The following is a 15264-nucleotide window of genomic DNA, read 5'->3' on the forward strand; positions in this document are numbered from 1 at the left end:
CTTGTCAGGAACACTGGAAGGCACCAGCAGCGGCTCCCTCCACCCCTGGGAGTGGCCGGATAAACCATGGAGAAGATTGCACTTAGATTATGCGGGTCCATTCATGGGGAAGATGTTCCTCATAATCATTGATGCACATTCCAAATGGATGGATGTTTATCCTGTAAATTCTGCTTCCGCCACTACTACTATAGACTGCCTGTGTCGGAGCTTCAGTAATCAAGGGCTACCGGAGATCGTGGTGAGTGACAATGCCACTTGTTTTGAGTACAGAGACAAAAGAGTTCTTGAGAAAAAATGGCATAGTGCAGGTGACCTCGGCTCCATATCATTCATCCTCGAATGGACTTGTGGAGAGCCATACAAACATTTAAGGAGATGATGAAAAAAAAGTGCAGAAGGGAGTTTAGCAGCCAAAGTGTCACGGGTTCTGTTCAGCTACAGAATAACACCTCAATCCACCACAGGACTCTCTCCTGCTGAGATGTTATTAGGTCATAGACTACGCTCCACTCTTGACCTTGTCCACCCAGACCTAAAAAGGAAAATGGAAAACAGACAAAACAAACAAAAAGAGAACCATGACAAAAGAACAAAGAGCCGAAGTTTTGGAGAAGGAGATGCGGTCCTTACCAGGAATTTCAGTTATGGACCAAAGTGGATTCCTGGCTTCATCGACTCAATGACAGGTCTAGTATCATATAAGGTCATGTTGGGAGATGGTAGGGTAGTACGCAGACATGTAGATCAGATACTTCCCAGACAAGGGTAAATTGAAATGAAGGTTCCAGATGCAATGACTGAAGACAGGGTTGCCCCCAGTTATCCAAGTGCATCTGTGGTGCCACCACCAGGGACAGAGACAATTCCACAGGAACCTATTCGTCAAGAGGAAACCATCGTTGCAGAGTCAGATACTCCGAGCACTGCTCAGGAGCAGCTGGTGGCTTCACCACAAACAAGCAGGGACTTTACTGTCAGGCGTTCACAAAGGACTCGCAAGCCACCAGAGAGATTGATACTGAACTGTTAGATTTGTCAAGTATGGAACATGATGAATGGAGACTCCTTATGTGACCCTCAGGAATGGTTGTTTGTTAAGAAATTCATACTGAAATCTTAAGGGAGGGGAGGGATATAGTAATCTGGGATGTTATGATTAAGGTTATCCACCAGGTGGTGCTGTAGCCAATGCTGCTGCTAAGGTCAGAGGTTTGCTTCCTGTTAAGGTCAGTGGTTTGCTTCCTGTCAAGGTCAGCAAAGGTGCAATGCCTGGATGCAAGCCTGCCTGGTTGTTTCGCAGTCATTTAATGAAGTACTCGTATTAATCCTAATACTTCGCCTCTTCGAGTCCTTGTCTCACTACATGGATTTATCACAATATCTAAAAAGTTCCCTTAATATTCAAAAATGTTCACTGACCAGACTTACATATAAAGAATGGCTACTTGGGCAAAGTTCCAGAGGCTTGTGCAATCTCAAGGACCCTTCAGAAGAGATGTGGGGTAAGGGGAGAAAATTGGAGGAGGGAGCAAATACCTTAGTATTAGAATTTCTTTAGAAATGCATCCGCAGCTTTAACAAAATTATCAGCTATCATACATCTTCTCTCCTTTAGCACATGCATTCCCTTCTTGCTCATCACTCCAGTCACTATACTGTGTCTATGAAGAAAGTCAGTCAGCAAGCTCTGATGTGGCATTAGCTCACGACTTACGTTTTGAGTGTTCCTGATGTCATCAGCTCTGTCACCAGCACAATACATTTGTGACCTTTCACTGAAGATTTAAAGGAATCATAGAAACGCACAATGTTGGGATGTTGTAATCCTTTCAGCATCTCCACCTCCTCACTGAATCTCTGCCTCTCCGCCTTTGATAATTTTCGAGTCTGTAAAGAAGAATGAGCATGCGAATAAAAAAAAGAGCAAAACACCACGTTCAACTTTTAGATTAAATAAAAATCTAGGATAGAAATGACTATCATCAACGTCACTATATGGAGTGAAGCGCTGATACCAAATTCCAGTACTTTAATGGAGTTAATGCCGCCAGTAAAATAATGCAAGTGGAATTTGGTAGGAACACAGTTAGCATCCATAGGATAACATTACCCCAACAGCAACTACTACCCTGGATGTGCAAGTACAATACCTCAAACACCTTCGACACTTTAAAACTGTGAAGCACTACTTGCCAATTACAAAACAGACCATAAGTAGTTTATTTAGAATTAAAATAAAAATTATATTACTCTCTCTAAGGTATTTTTCTTCCTATCCCTTCTTGATCTCCATGTGCCATGCACCATCTTTTGTTGGGATAGCAGAAAGGTGACCTCCTCTTAGACTTCCACCAACGCTGCTCTGGAATCTGCTGCTAAATCATGTGGAAGACTCACCCAGGGATATTTTACCCCCAATGTCATTACTTCCCTGTGGGGAGATGCCTGGTTTCTGATCAGTGACTCCCACAATGGCATGGCTGAGGTCATACGAACATACAACATTTACGGGCAGGAAAAGACCAGCTGCTCCACCAAGCCTGCTGCACACCATGATGGCCGGACCATTATGACTAAACACTTCAGCTAAAGCTCAATCTGTCTTCCAAATGCAGTAAGTGTAATGATATCAGCAAATAGTGATGGTATTTGCCTGTTTGATTATGATGCCTTACCAGCATATTTGCCTGTTTGATTATTTATGCCTTACCAGCAGAGGGCATGTGAGAGAGGGAGTTTAGTTTTAGTTTCGTTTTAGATGGATCTCTAACATGGTATCTCCTGTAATGCTGTTAACTTAGATGAACAAACTTTAGATTAAAAGACATTCTCTTTCATCAATGTGTCGTCATTGAACCCACATAGAAATCAATACATGGTATCAGAAGTGATTGAAAGAGATGAAGAGGAAAAATCTGAAGTTAAATCAGCTCTCCACATATTAGCAAGCCAAAAGAGAACATCGTTACTTCCTTTGGAGAATAGCTAACAAAGTGAAAAATGGAAGGTTTGCACCCACCGGCAAAGCTTCAGTTGACAGGTAATGTGGCTGAAAATTGGAGGAGGTTCAAACAACGTTTGGAGTTGTATTTAGCGGCAATCGGAGCTGACGAGAAAAGTGATAAAATGAAAGCGTCAGTGTTCTTACATGTCGTGGGTGATGAAGCGCTGGAGGTGTATAATAACTTCACATTCGCTGCTGATGGAGACAAAATGAAGCTGGATAAAATAATGGAACAGTTTGAGGCCTACTGCATACCTAAACATAATGTGACGTTTGAGAGGCACAGATTTTTCACATGTGTACAGAAAACGGGAGAGACTATTGATCAGTATGTGACTGAACTGAGAAACAGAAGCAAAACGTGTGAATTTGGGGGACTGACAGACTCGCTGATAAAAGACAGACTGGTGTGTGGTATTCCAGATAATGGTCTAAGGGAAAGACTGCTAAGAGAGCAAAATCTAGACCTGGGAAAAGCCATAGCACTGTGTAGGGTTACAGAGACTGTGAAGTCGCAGGCAAAGGAGCTGTTCAGTGACAGTAGCTGCAACGTGGATGCAGTGAGAATGAACGGACACGAACCGTTTAACAAAAAGAGCGCCAATGTGAAAAAAGAGGCGTGGCCAGCGAACAAAAATGAAAGGGGCAATCGAAAGTCATTTAGTCGATGCGGTACACAGCATCCACCAAGAAAGTGTCCAGCATATGGTAAAACATGCAATAGTTGCAACAAAAACAACCATTATGCCCGTTGCTGTAAGAACCAAGCGCAACAAAGCAAGGTCCATACAGTAGATGAAAGCGAGATAGAGGAGTTCAATGTGGATGTTGTGTCTGAAAACAAAAAAGAGAAAAGAGACTGGATGTTGACACTAAAAGTGAATGACACACACATTCCATTTAAATTGGATACTGGAGCACACGTTAATGTGATATCAGAGACTGATTTTAAGAAAATTAGACCCAGACCAAAGATACATGGAATAAAAGTGAAAGTGACAGGATACTCAGGTACTGATATACCAGTGAAAGGAAGATGCATTGTCAAAGTGACACACAAGGACAGAGAGCACACGCTAGCATTAATCGTGGTGCCAAAGGATGTGCAGGCCATACTAGGTTTAATAGCCTGTGAGAGACTGAACCTGGTAAAGAGAGTCCTCGTTGTGGAAAGCGAAGGAGAGACAGTCTATGATGAACTCATGAAAGAGTACAACGACCTATTTCAGGGTCTAGGCTGCCTTCCAGGAGAACACACGATCAGAGTAGATAAAAGTATGACAACGGTCATACATCCATGCAGAAAAGTTCCGTTTGCTCTTCAAAAGCAACTGAAGGCAGAGTTGGACAGGATGGAAAGCCTGAACATGATTCAGAAGATAGATGAGCCAACTGAGTGGGTGAGTTCCCTCGTCATTGTGGACAAAAAGAATGGAAAGCTCAGAATTTGCCTGGATCCAAGAGATCTAAACAGAGCAATAAAGAGAGAGCACTTCAAGCTTCCTACACGTGAGGAAATCATGTCACAGTTTGCAAATGCAAAGTATTTCAGCAAGTTAGATGCATCATCAGGATTTTGGCAGATGAAACTGGACGAGGCAAGTTCAAGACTGTGCACGTTCAACAGTCCATTTGGCAGATACAGATTCCTAAGGTTACCATTTGGCATTGCCTCAGCTCCTGAAGTGTATCACAAAACTATCCATATGATCTATGAGCATCTGGAGGGAGTTGATACATCAATGGATGACATCATAGTATGGGGAACCACGAGAACTGAGCATGACGAGAGACTGAAAAAAGTGCTGGAAGCAACAAGGAAAACAAACCTGAAGCTGAATAGAGAGAAATGCCAGCTCAGGGTGGCAGAACTGACATTCGTGGGAGATATCCTTAGCAGTGAGGGCATCAGACCAGATCCCAGAAAGGTGTCCGCCATTGAGAATATGCCAAAGCCACAATGCAAAAAGGACATGCAGAGGTTTAATGGAATGATCAACTACATGGGTAAATTCATATCCAACCTCTCAGAAAAGATGGCGCCACTGAGACGACTAACTGAAAAGAACATAGTATGGGAATGGAATCATGAGCATGAGAAGTCATGGAGCGATCTAAAGAAACTGCTCACAGAGGAACCAGTTCTGAGGTTTTATGACCCAGCGAGACCCATCAAGATATCATCAGATGCATCACAGAGTGGGCTCGGTGCCGTTCTTCTGCAAAAATATGACTACTGGCAACCTATTGCATATGCATCGCGCTCAATGACAGACGCGGAGACGCGATATGCTCAAATAGAAAAGGAGCTGCTCAGCATCACATACGCCTGTGAAAGATTTCACCAGTTTGTGGCAGGACAAGCAATCAGTGTAGAGACTGACCATAAGCCCTTGATTGCATTGTTCCAAAAGCCACTAAATAGCTGTCCGCTTAGAATACAAAGAATGATGATCAGGCTGCAACGCTATACACTGAATGTTGCGTACACACCGGGTAAGCTGATGTATACAGCAGACACGTTGTCCAGAGCTGTTGACCCAAGTGAGCCCGCAAACACCAAAATGGATGAAAAAGTGAACGCCTATGTGGACATGATCACAAGTGCACTGCCCATAGCAGATGCAAAAATGGAGCTCATAAAGACTGAGACAAACAAAGATGAAACAATGAGACGACTGAGGAAAAGCATCTTGGATGGATGGCCCAACATGAAGCAAGACTGCTCACCTGACATGGCAGAGTACTGGAACTGCAGGGCGGAACTATCACTGGTCGAAGACATCATCTACAAAGGAAGTAAAATAGTTATCCCAAAGAGTCTCTGAGAAGAGAGATGCTAAAAAGGATCCATGGAGGACATCTGGGAATTGAAAAGTGTAAGAAAAGAGCACGAGAGGTGATGTACTGGCCACGAATCAACCAAGATGTGACAAATGAGGTGTCAAACTGCACAATATGCCTGAAATATCGAGCAAGCAATCCGGTAGAACCACTAAAGCCACACCCAGCGCCAGACAGACCTTACCAGAAGGTAGGCGCTGACCTATTCGTATGTCAAGGGAAGGACTATCTTGTAGTCACAGACTATTACTCCCTGTATCCAGAGGTTTGTAGACTGTACACCACCACGGCAGATGCTGTGATAACATGTATGAAAGCCATATTCTCCAGACATGGCGTGGCAAGCGAGGTCTTCACAGACAACGGACCCCAGTTTTACAATGCAAATTTCCGACACTTTGCCAGAGAGTGGGACTTTGTCCACACAACGTCAAGTCCTCACTTTCCACAGTCCAATGGACTAGTGGAAAAATCGGTCCAGACAGTGAAAAGACTGATGTACAAGGCAAAAGACAGTGGAACTGACTTCTACCAGAGCATGCTTGTATACCGCACAACGCCGCTCGAGTGTGGTATGTCACCAGCCCAACTCCTTATGGGACGTCTGCTAAGGTCAAACCTACCCATCCCGGAGAACCTCCTGAAAACAAAAGAGGGGGAGAAAGTGAGGAAGTTCAAAGAACAACAGAAAGAGAAGCAGAAGTACTACTATGACAGAGGAACACAAAACCTACCTGAACTCCACACTGGTGACCAAGGTTCAAAGACAAAACAAACATATGGACTCAGAAGGGAACTGTCCTGAGTGAAGTCCAACCAAGATCATACACCATTCAGACAGATGAGGGTGCTGTTCTGTGAAGAAATCGTCGGGATCTTCTCATGGGACCAGCCACAGCAAGTCAAAAGACTGATACTGTTGAACAACCTGATCACACAGCTGAGAAACCATCATCGGAGGCAACAACTCAGATTCAAGGACAATCAATCAGAAAATCCTCAAGACACGTGAAGCCTCCCGAGAGACTCATTGAGCAAGTTTAAGGACTCTTGTTATAGAAGGAAGTAATGTTATCTTATTCTTTCTTCAAGTTCTAGTGTATTTACATATTTCATGTGAACACACAAAACAAGGTTAACTAACCTTGATAATGATAATGTAAGTTCATTATGTGTTACAGTTAAAATGCAGAGTAATACAAAGAAAACATGTTGTTAGATAAAAGTAAAATACTTTTATTTTAAGAAAGGGAGATGTAATGATATCAGCAAATAGTGATGGTATTTGCCTGTTTGATTATGATGCCTTACCAGCATATTTGCCTGTTTGATTATTTATGCCTTACCAGCAGAGGGCATGTGAGAGAGGGAGTTTAGTTTTAGTTTTGTTTTAGATGCATCTCTAACATGGTATCTCCTGTAATGCTGTTAACTTAGATGAACAAACTTTAGATTAAAAGACATTGGCCTAGAAATTCAGTAGCGTGTGCCAGCCGTTAGTGCCTTAGGAGGAGTAGATCTCGAGCGCTAGGCGCTTAGCGCCCGGGCGCAGCGCGATCTGCGCCTCGCCCCAACTTCAGTAGACATTTAGCACCGGCGCAAAGTCTTTGCGCGCGCCCTGCTGCGCGCGCAGATTATGACGTCATTTCCTCGTGCAACGCCCTTTGTGCGCCCCAAACCGGAACTTCAGTCGCGCCGGCCCATTGTGCGCCGGGCGGCCCTAACGACTGTGGAGTGGAATGGTACACAGCTGAAGCGGGCCGCGGGGAGCGCAAATTAAAGGGCACTTACCCTGCACTATAAAGGGCTGCCATTTTGCAGCAATCACTCCTGTGCAACGGATTTTTTGAAAAAAACCAAGGAATGGAGCTGACTGCTTTGGGCCAACACTAGGACAGGTATTTTTGGCTTCAGGCCAGAGCTTGGCAATTCGCCTTCACTGATATCTCATTGTTTGCCAGCATATTATGGGGGCTGCATGGGGTGCCAATGCTGAGTTTCAGGATTATGTCGGAAGGGCTCGCAGACGCTGGGTTAGAGGGGCAGCCCTGGCTAGACGCAGAGGGGGCAACAGGCGTCGGCAACGTGGGCCTTACCCACTCAGGCAATACCGCCAGCAGGTCTCGTATCTCAACATGACTGGCGCGCAATGTGTTAGGAGGCTGCGATTCAGAAGGGAGGTGGTTGCAGAGATCTGCCATCTGCTTCACAGAGATCTGCGTCCACAGCTGAGTTGCAGGATATCTCTGTCGGTGGAAGTGAAGGTGACGGTGGCTCTGAACTTCTATGCCACCGGCTCCTTCCAATCAGCTGCTGGGGACATTGCTAACATATCCCAGTTCGCCGTCCATTGCTGCATCCACCAGGTCACCAATGCCCTTTTCAGAAGGAGACGCCAATTCATCTCCTTCCCCATGACCCTGGAGAGGCAGCAGCAGCGTGCAGTGGGATTTGCAAGAATCGCGGACTTCCCCATGGTGCAGGGCGCCATTGACTGCACGCATGTGGCTTTGCGGGCACCTCTGGACCATCCCGAGGATTACCACAACCAGAAGGGCTACCATTCCCTCAACGTACAGCTGGTGTGTGACCACAGGCAGCGCATCCTAGCTGTCAATGCCCACTTTCCAGGCAGCAGCCACGATGCCTTTATCCTGCGACAGACTACTATGGCTGATATCTTCCAGGCACAGCCTCACCCAAGAGGATGGCTTATCGGGGACAAAGGCTATCCTTTGTGTACCTGGCTCATGACCCCGCTCCGCGCGCCCAGGACCCCTGCTGAAGAGGCATACAACGAGAGCCATCAAGCGACTAGGAACATCATAGAACAAACAATTGGCATCCTCAAGCAACGGTTCCGCTGCCTGGATCGTTCCGGCGGATCTCTGCAGTATTCGCCGGAGCGAGTCTCCCAGTTCGTGGTCGTTTGCTGCATGCTGCACAACCTGGCTATCCGCAGGACTCAGGCACTGCCACCTCACGCTGGAGCACCACCTCAGGAGGAGGAGCATGAGGAGGAGGAGGATGAGGAGTACCAGCCCAGGAGGGAGACACAAGGTCCAAGGGCTGCCCGTCGGCGGCTTATTGAACGTCACTTCTAGGCCCCGTCAGGGCATGGCTTGTGCCAATGAAAGAACATGAATGCAGCCGCTCCGCAAGCCCTCAGCCGCTTAAGGCAACAAACACTTCAAAGATCAAACATGGACAATATGAATAAATAAAATGCTTTATTGAACAAACTCAGGGCCCTTCCCACATGAAACCCAAAAACAGACAAGACCCCCCCAAAAACAGTCACACACATGACTCACTCCCACAACCTGGGGAGGAATAACAAAACATTTGAACAAAAATGGCCTTCATCCTCGGCCTTAACAGAACCATCCCCAGAAACAAAACAACCATCCCCAGAAACAAGACAACCATCCCAATATAAACAAACATTTGTCCACACCCTCTACTTTGTGGCCCGCGAGGGCGATTCCTTGTCCAGCCTTTGGCGGCCCCTGGCCGCCCTGCTGCTCCTCCTCAAACCGTGGCCAGTGGCTGCTGCAAGGCTGGGGGAAGGCTCCTGAGGGGCACATGTCGTCACGGCAGATGCCCTTGGGGGTCGGCCTAGACGAGGTCTGGGCCTCGAGGGGCCGGCTGGTGAATGCTGCAGCTGTGGCTGGCCAGCATCATTCGGACCAACATCTCGTGGCAGCTCCACTGGGGGAGTGACAGTGGCGGCTGGAGGAATGGGGGCAAGCTGGCGTATGGCAGGCCGCCGCTGGTCAAGTGACACACTGGCACTCGCCCGGGCCCGCACTGCAGCATGCGCTGCCATGTGCCGAACGACAGACCGCTGTGCTGCTACAGCGCGGCGGGTGTCCTGGCGATGCCTGGCTGACGCAGCGAGTGTGGCAGCAGTGAGTGCCCGTGCTGCCCTGGTCTGTGACCGCATCAGACCAGCCAGTGACTGCACGGCACCACTGATCAGCTGCCCACTCGCTGCCTGTGCTGCCACGAATTCGGCACAACTCGCGTACTGTGCTGCCCCGAATAGCTCCAAACTCCTGGCCTGTGAGGCCCCGAACTCGGCCACACTATGAGCCAGGGACTCGATGGCCTCAGGCATCCGTGCCACAACCCCCATGAGCTCGGTGTGCCGGCGCTCCGAGTCCACGGACATTTGATCGAGGAGGCGCAGCTCCTCGGAGTTGACCGTCGGCGGACTGGAGGCCGGACTCTCCCTCTAGGGAGAAGGCCGCCGAGCTGGCCGACCCTTCCCGCGTTGCTGGATGCCACTGGGCCCAGCAACTACACCCCTCTGGGAAGAAGGCCGCTGAGCAACTGCACACCCCCTGCGTTGCTGCACGCCACTGGTCCCAGGAGCGACACTCCCCTCCGACACTTCCCCCACGCTCTCCTCCAGGGAAGACGTGTCCCCTACATTGGCATCCCCTGGCGCGGGTGAGGGTTCCCCTGATGGGCCGCCTTCCTCTTCCTCTTCCTCCTCCTCTTCCGAGGGGCTGTCAGTGGCAACTTCAGGGACCTCCTCCTCACCATCTGAAAGCAGGAAAGGGACAAGAGAAGCTTTAGATTGAGGAGAGGGCATCAGCGAGGGAGGCATGAGTGGTGGCATTCAGCGCATTGGTCGGACAGTGGCAAAGGATGTAGATCTGATGCGCAAGTGGGACGAGAGAGGTCCAAAAGGTGATGTCCTTACCATTGGTGCCCAGAACAGGGTCGGCATCTCCACTGGCAATGGGGCCAATCACCCGGGCTCCCATGAGGCGACCCATGCGCTCTTCCAGGTCAGTGAGCTGCTGGATCTGGGGACCGCCTCCCCCGGTCTCAGTCCGGCTCTTCTGATTGTGGGCCAGCTTGGCCTGCAAGAGAAAGGACGGCCTCTAAGTACAGTGTGTAGCCCTCATCTGGTGTGCACTGCCTCCCATGGTCGAATAGCTTGGCCAGTGTGGAGTCCTGATCTGGTGTGCACTGCCTCCCATGGTCGAATAGCTTGGCCAGTGTGTCAAGTGCAGAATGTGCAATTGATGTTCATGCCAGTCCCATAGCTGCTGGATGAGGGCTGGCCATTAGGGCTTTCAGGTCCCTTTGCCCATAATGTGAGGTGCACATGCAAGGATGAGGAGGACACTGGAAAGGCTACTCACCCTGACAATCCTGGTGAGGTCATTGAACTTTTTTCTGCATTGGACAGAGTTCCTGGGGACCTCGCTGTTGGATGTCACTCTGATGGCGACCTCCCTCCAGGCTTTCCTGTAGACGCTGGTCGCAGGCTTCTTCCCACTGGGTTTGCAAACAGGTGTTTGCGTCTCCTCTCCAAAGCCCCAACCAGCAGCTTCAAATCATGGCCAGAGAAGCGCTGCGCTTGTTCACGGGCCTTCTGCATCTTTCCCGGCGCTATTTCTGTTCAGCAGCAGTGTTTAGGCCTAGCTGGAGGGCTGCAGTGTCCAGGGCGTGGCAGCAGACGAACTCGACCCTTCCCCCTTTAAGAGCTGGCCGGCGCCAGTGTGTCTGCTGTCAATCAAGAAATGACCGCACCTGCGCTGCGCCCGGCCTCGGCGGTTTAGCTCAGCACCGCTGGCTTTGCGCCTAAAGATAGTTGTGGAACGCCAGTTTTAGCGCTCGAGCAAACTCTTAGGGCGAAGCTACTGAATATTGGCGAAGTGGCCTCGACTTTGCGCCGGGCGCAAACTTTAGCGGCCGCCCGACTTTTCCGCCCCAAAAGTGGCTATGCTGAATTTCTAGGCCACTCTCTTTCATCAATGTGTCGTCATTGAACCCACATAGAAATCAATACAGTAAGCAACAGCTTCTGAGCTTGGAAAGTGAGCAGCTGTGAGATGGGAGCTTTTATAGCACATTTGCAGCTGTCAAGTAATGAGATGATTCCACGGTCATACAGCTTCCAACCTGCTAACCTGACATGATCCCCGAGCAGCGTAGACCTCGGGGGCGACCTCGTAAAATGTAAAGGTGAGCTCAAAATACTACTTAATGGGCGGCTAACAAGGTCATAATGACCAGATTTACCTCCCCAGCTGCTGCGTGTCAGGTCTGTTCAGTGCTGACTGACCCGACATCTGGGAAAGGCGTGTGGTGGTGGGTTGACAGTGTGATCCCGACCCACTGTCAATAAAACATTTTCCCCACCTGACCCGCCACTGAACGCGCCCGCTGACCCCCCCGAAAAATTCCCCCCTTAGCTTCGACATGATGCAATCTCTGCCCCAGTCAGGAACTGGTCCAGCTCCCTCTTGAAGGCTACAGAGAGTCAGCACCCACCGCACCAGCCGGCAACGCATTCCAGAGGCACACAATTCTAAGGGAAAGAAGAACCGCCTAATATCCAGTCTATTCCTACTCTTACACAGTTTAAACTCAGGTCCCCTGGTCCTCCCGGTCCTCCCCAATCTGTTAAACTGGAACAATCTATCAATAGGAACACTATTCAACCTTTTAGTTATTTTATATTAGGTCACCTCTATGATCACGCTGCTCTAAAGTAAATAGACCAAGGTCCTTAAGCCTGTCTGAGTAGCTGAGGTTCTTTAAGCCAAGAGTCATTCTTGTAGCTCTCCTTTGGACCTTTCCCAAGGCCACTATATCACCCATGTGGGGGACCGAAACTGGGCACAGTTCTCTAAATGAGGTCTGACCAGCGACCTGTACAGTGTCAAACTGGTGTCCTTTGATTTATACTGAATGGCTCTATTAATACAACCCAATACCGTTAGCTGTAACTACAGTTTCTCTGCATTGGTCATGAACCTTTAGTGATCTGTATGCAATAACACCAAGATCTTTTTCTCTCTCAACCTTTCAGTATTGCTCCCTATAAATGGTACATGTATTCTGTTTTGGCTCGGCCAACATGCAGGACACTACATTTACCTAAGTTAAATGTAATTTGCTAACTCCCCTAGCACATCTACTTTTTTTTTTTGGATTTGACTGCACTCCTCTACCTTAACCCTTGCACAGAATTTGGTGTCATCGGCAAACTTACTGACCAGCCTCCCAACAGCACTGTCCAGGTCATTAATAAAGACCATGAAGAGTAGCGGGCCTAGGACCGATCCCGGGGGGGAAACCACTAGTAACATGTCGCCAAGCTGAACCGCATCCGTTATCTACAACTTTGTGGCTGCAGGATTGGAGCCAATTCCTAATCCAGTGTTTCAAATTTCTACTGATACCACAAGACTTGGATGTGGGTGTACAGGGCACAATTTCAAAATGTGCAGAGGACACGAAACTTGGAAGTATTGTGAGCAGTGAGGAGGAGAGTGATAGACTTCAGGAAGACATAGACAGGCTGGTGAAATGGGCGGACACATGGCAGATGAAATTTAATGCAGTAAAGTGTGAAATGATACATTTTGGTAGGAAGAATGAGGCGAGGACATATAAACTTAAGGGTACAATCCTGAAGGGGGTGCATGAACAGAGAGACCTGGGGGTACGTGTGCACAAATCGTTGAAGGTAGCAGGGCAGGTTGAGAAAACAGTTAAAAAGACTTACAGGATCCTGGGCTTCATAGAGGTATAGAATACAAAAGTGTGGAAATTATGATGAACCTCTTTAAAACACTGGAGTACTGTGTCCAATTCTGGACACCACACTTTAGGAAGGATGTGAAGGCCTTAGAGAGGGTGCAGAAAAGATTTGTGAGAATGATTCCAGGAATGAGTGACTTCAGTTAAGTTGATAGACTGGAGAAGCTGGGGTTGTTCTCCTTGGAGTAGAGAAGCTTGAGAGGAGATTTGATAGAGGTGTTCTAAATCATGAGGGATCTGGACAGAGTAGATGGAGGAAAACTGTTCCCATTGGCAGAAGGGTCGAGAACCAGAGGACACAGATTTAAATTGATTGGTAAGAGAACCAAAGGCGATGCAAGAAAAAACTTTTTACGCAGCGAGTGGTTAAAATCTGGAATACGCTGCCTGAAAGGGTGTTGGAGGCAGACTCAATCACGGCTTTCAAAAGGGAGTTGGATAAGTATCTGAAGGAAAGAAATCTGCAGGGCTACGGGGAAAGGGCGGGGGAGTGGGACTAGCTGAGGTGCTCTTGCAGAGAGCTGGCACGGGCTCGACGGGCCGAATGGCCTTCTTCCATGCTGTAACCATTCTACGATTCTAAGATTCCATCCTGCAAAGTAACCTAGTGGTGAGGTACCTTATCAAAGGCTTTCTGAAAGTCCAGGTAGACAATGTCTACTGGATTTCCCTCATTCACCACCCTCGTGATTTCCTCAAAAAACTATTTGTTAGGCATGACCTATTTTTTCAGAAGCCGTGTTGCGAATTTCTAATGGCCCCTTCCCTTTCCCAGTGATCATAAAGGGCATCTCTTACAATCCCTTCTAGCATCTTCCCAATAATGGATGTCAGGCTGATAGGCTTCCTTAAATAAGGAGACCAAATCTGTACGCAGTACTCCAGGTGTGGTCTCACCAATGCCCTGTACAGTTGTAACAGGACTTCCCCACTTTTATACTCCATTCCCTTTGCAATAAAGGCCAACATTCCATTTGCCTTCCTAATTACTTGCTGTATCTGCATGCTAACTTTTTGTGATTCATGTACAAGGACCCCCAGATCCCTCTGTACCTCAGCATTGTGTAATCTCTCCCCATTTAAATACTAATTTGCTTTTTTATTTTTCCTACCAAAGTGGATAACCTCGCATTTTCCCACATTATACTCCATCTGCCAGATTTTTGCCCTACATGAGCTAGCTTCCAGTCTATGGGAACTATCCCTGGCTCTATTGAACTATTGAAGATACGGGCAAGGAGCTCACAGAGCACCTGTCCCATTTCTTTGATCACCCTTGGATAGATATTATCCAGACCTGGAGCCCCATCAATGCTGAGCTTTCCTAATCTATCCAAGATGACATTACTAATCTATTTTAATATTAATAATACTATTCAATACTGAGCACCCCTCATCTGGAACATCATCGACAGGAGGAGAGACTGATGCAAAATAATCATTTAGCAGCTCTGCCATAACCCAAGAATCAGTTTGTATCTGCCATACGGTATCCTTTTGTGGCCCTATATGGTCCTCAATAGTCTTCTGGCATAGCTGAAAAAGATTTTGCTATTACTGCCACAATTACACACCATCGTATGTTCCGGAGATCTCTTGGCTAATCTTATAGCTGTTTTAGTCTCTGTTAACTGCATGCGATACTGTTCCCTGTTCTCCTGCGAGTTAAATGCCTTAAGGAGTCAAGATGGCGGCCGAGACGGTCCGGTGCTGAGCACGCTCTCCCTGCTTCGGGCGGCCAGCTCTCGTCGCTCACTTCCGCAACCGGAGCGAAGTGTTCGGCGAGTCAGGCAGAGGCAGCGTAGCGTGGCAAGCAGCAGCCACGACAACCCGCTGGAGCACGT

General features: G+C 48.0%; 1 protein-coding gene across 4 annotated transcripts in view; it reads right to left on the minus strand.

The window, feature by feature from the left end:
- The window catches only part of wnk4a (WNK lysine deficient protein kinase 4a), a 104734-nt gene that overhangs the window by 58833 nt on the left and 30637 nt on the right, over positions 1-15264 (minus strand). For all 4 annotated transcript variants that reach the window (XM_085966422.1, XM_085966423.1, XM_085966421.1 and 1 more), the window contains exon 2: positions 1718-1890. In XM_085966422.1, the coding sequence (XP_085822548.1) occupies positions 1718-1890 (173 nt within the window). The remainder of the gene's footprint in view (positions 1-1717; positions 1891-15264) is intronic.

This window comes from Somniosus microcephalus, chromosome 24, assembly GCF_052327205.1.
Source record: "Somniosus microcephalus isolate GS21.2 chromosome 24, FLI_Smic_1.0, whole genome shotgun sequence".
Classification (NCBI taxonomy): domain Eukaryota; kingdom Metazoa; phylum Chordata; class Chondrichthyes; order Squaliformes; family Somniosidae; genus Somniosus; species Somniosus microcephalus.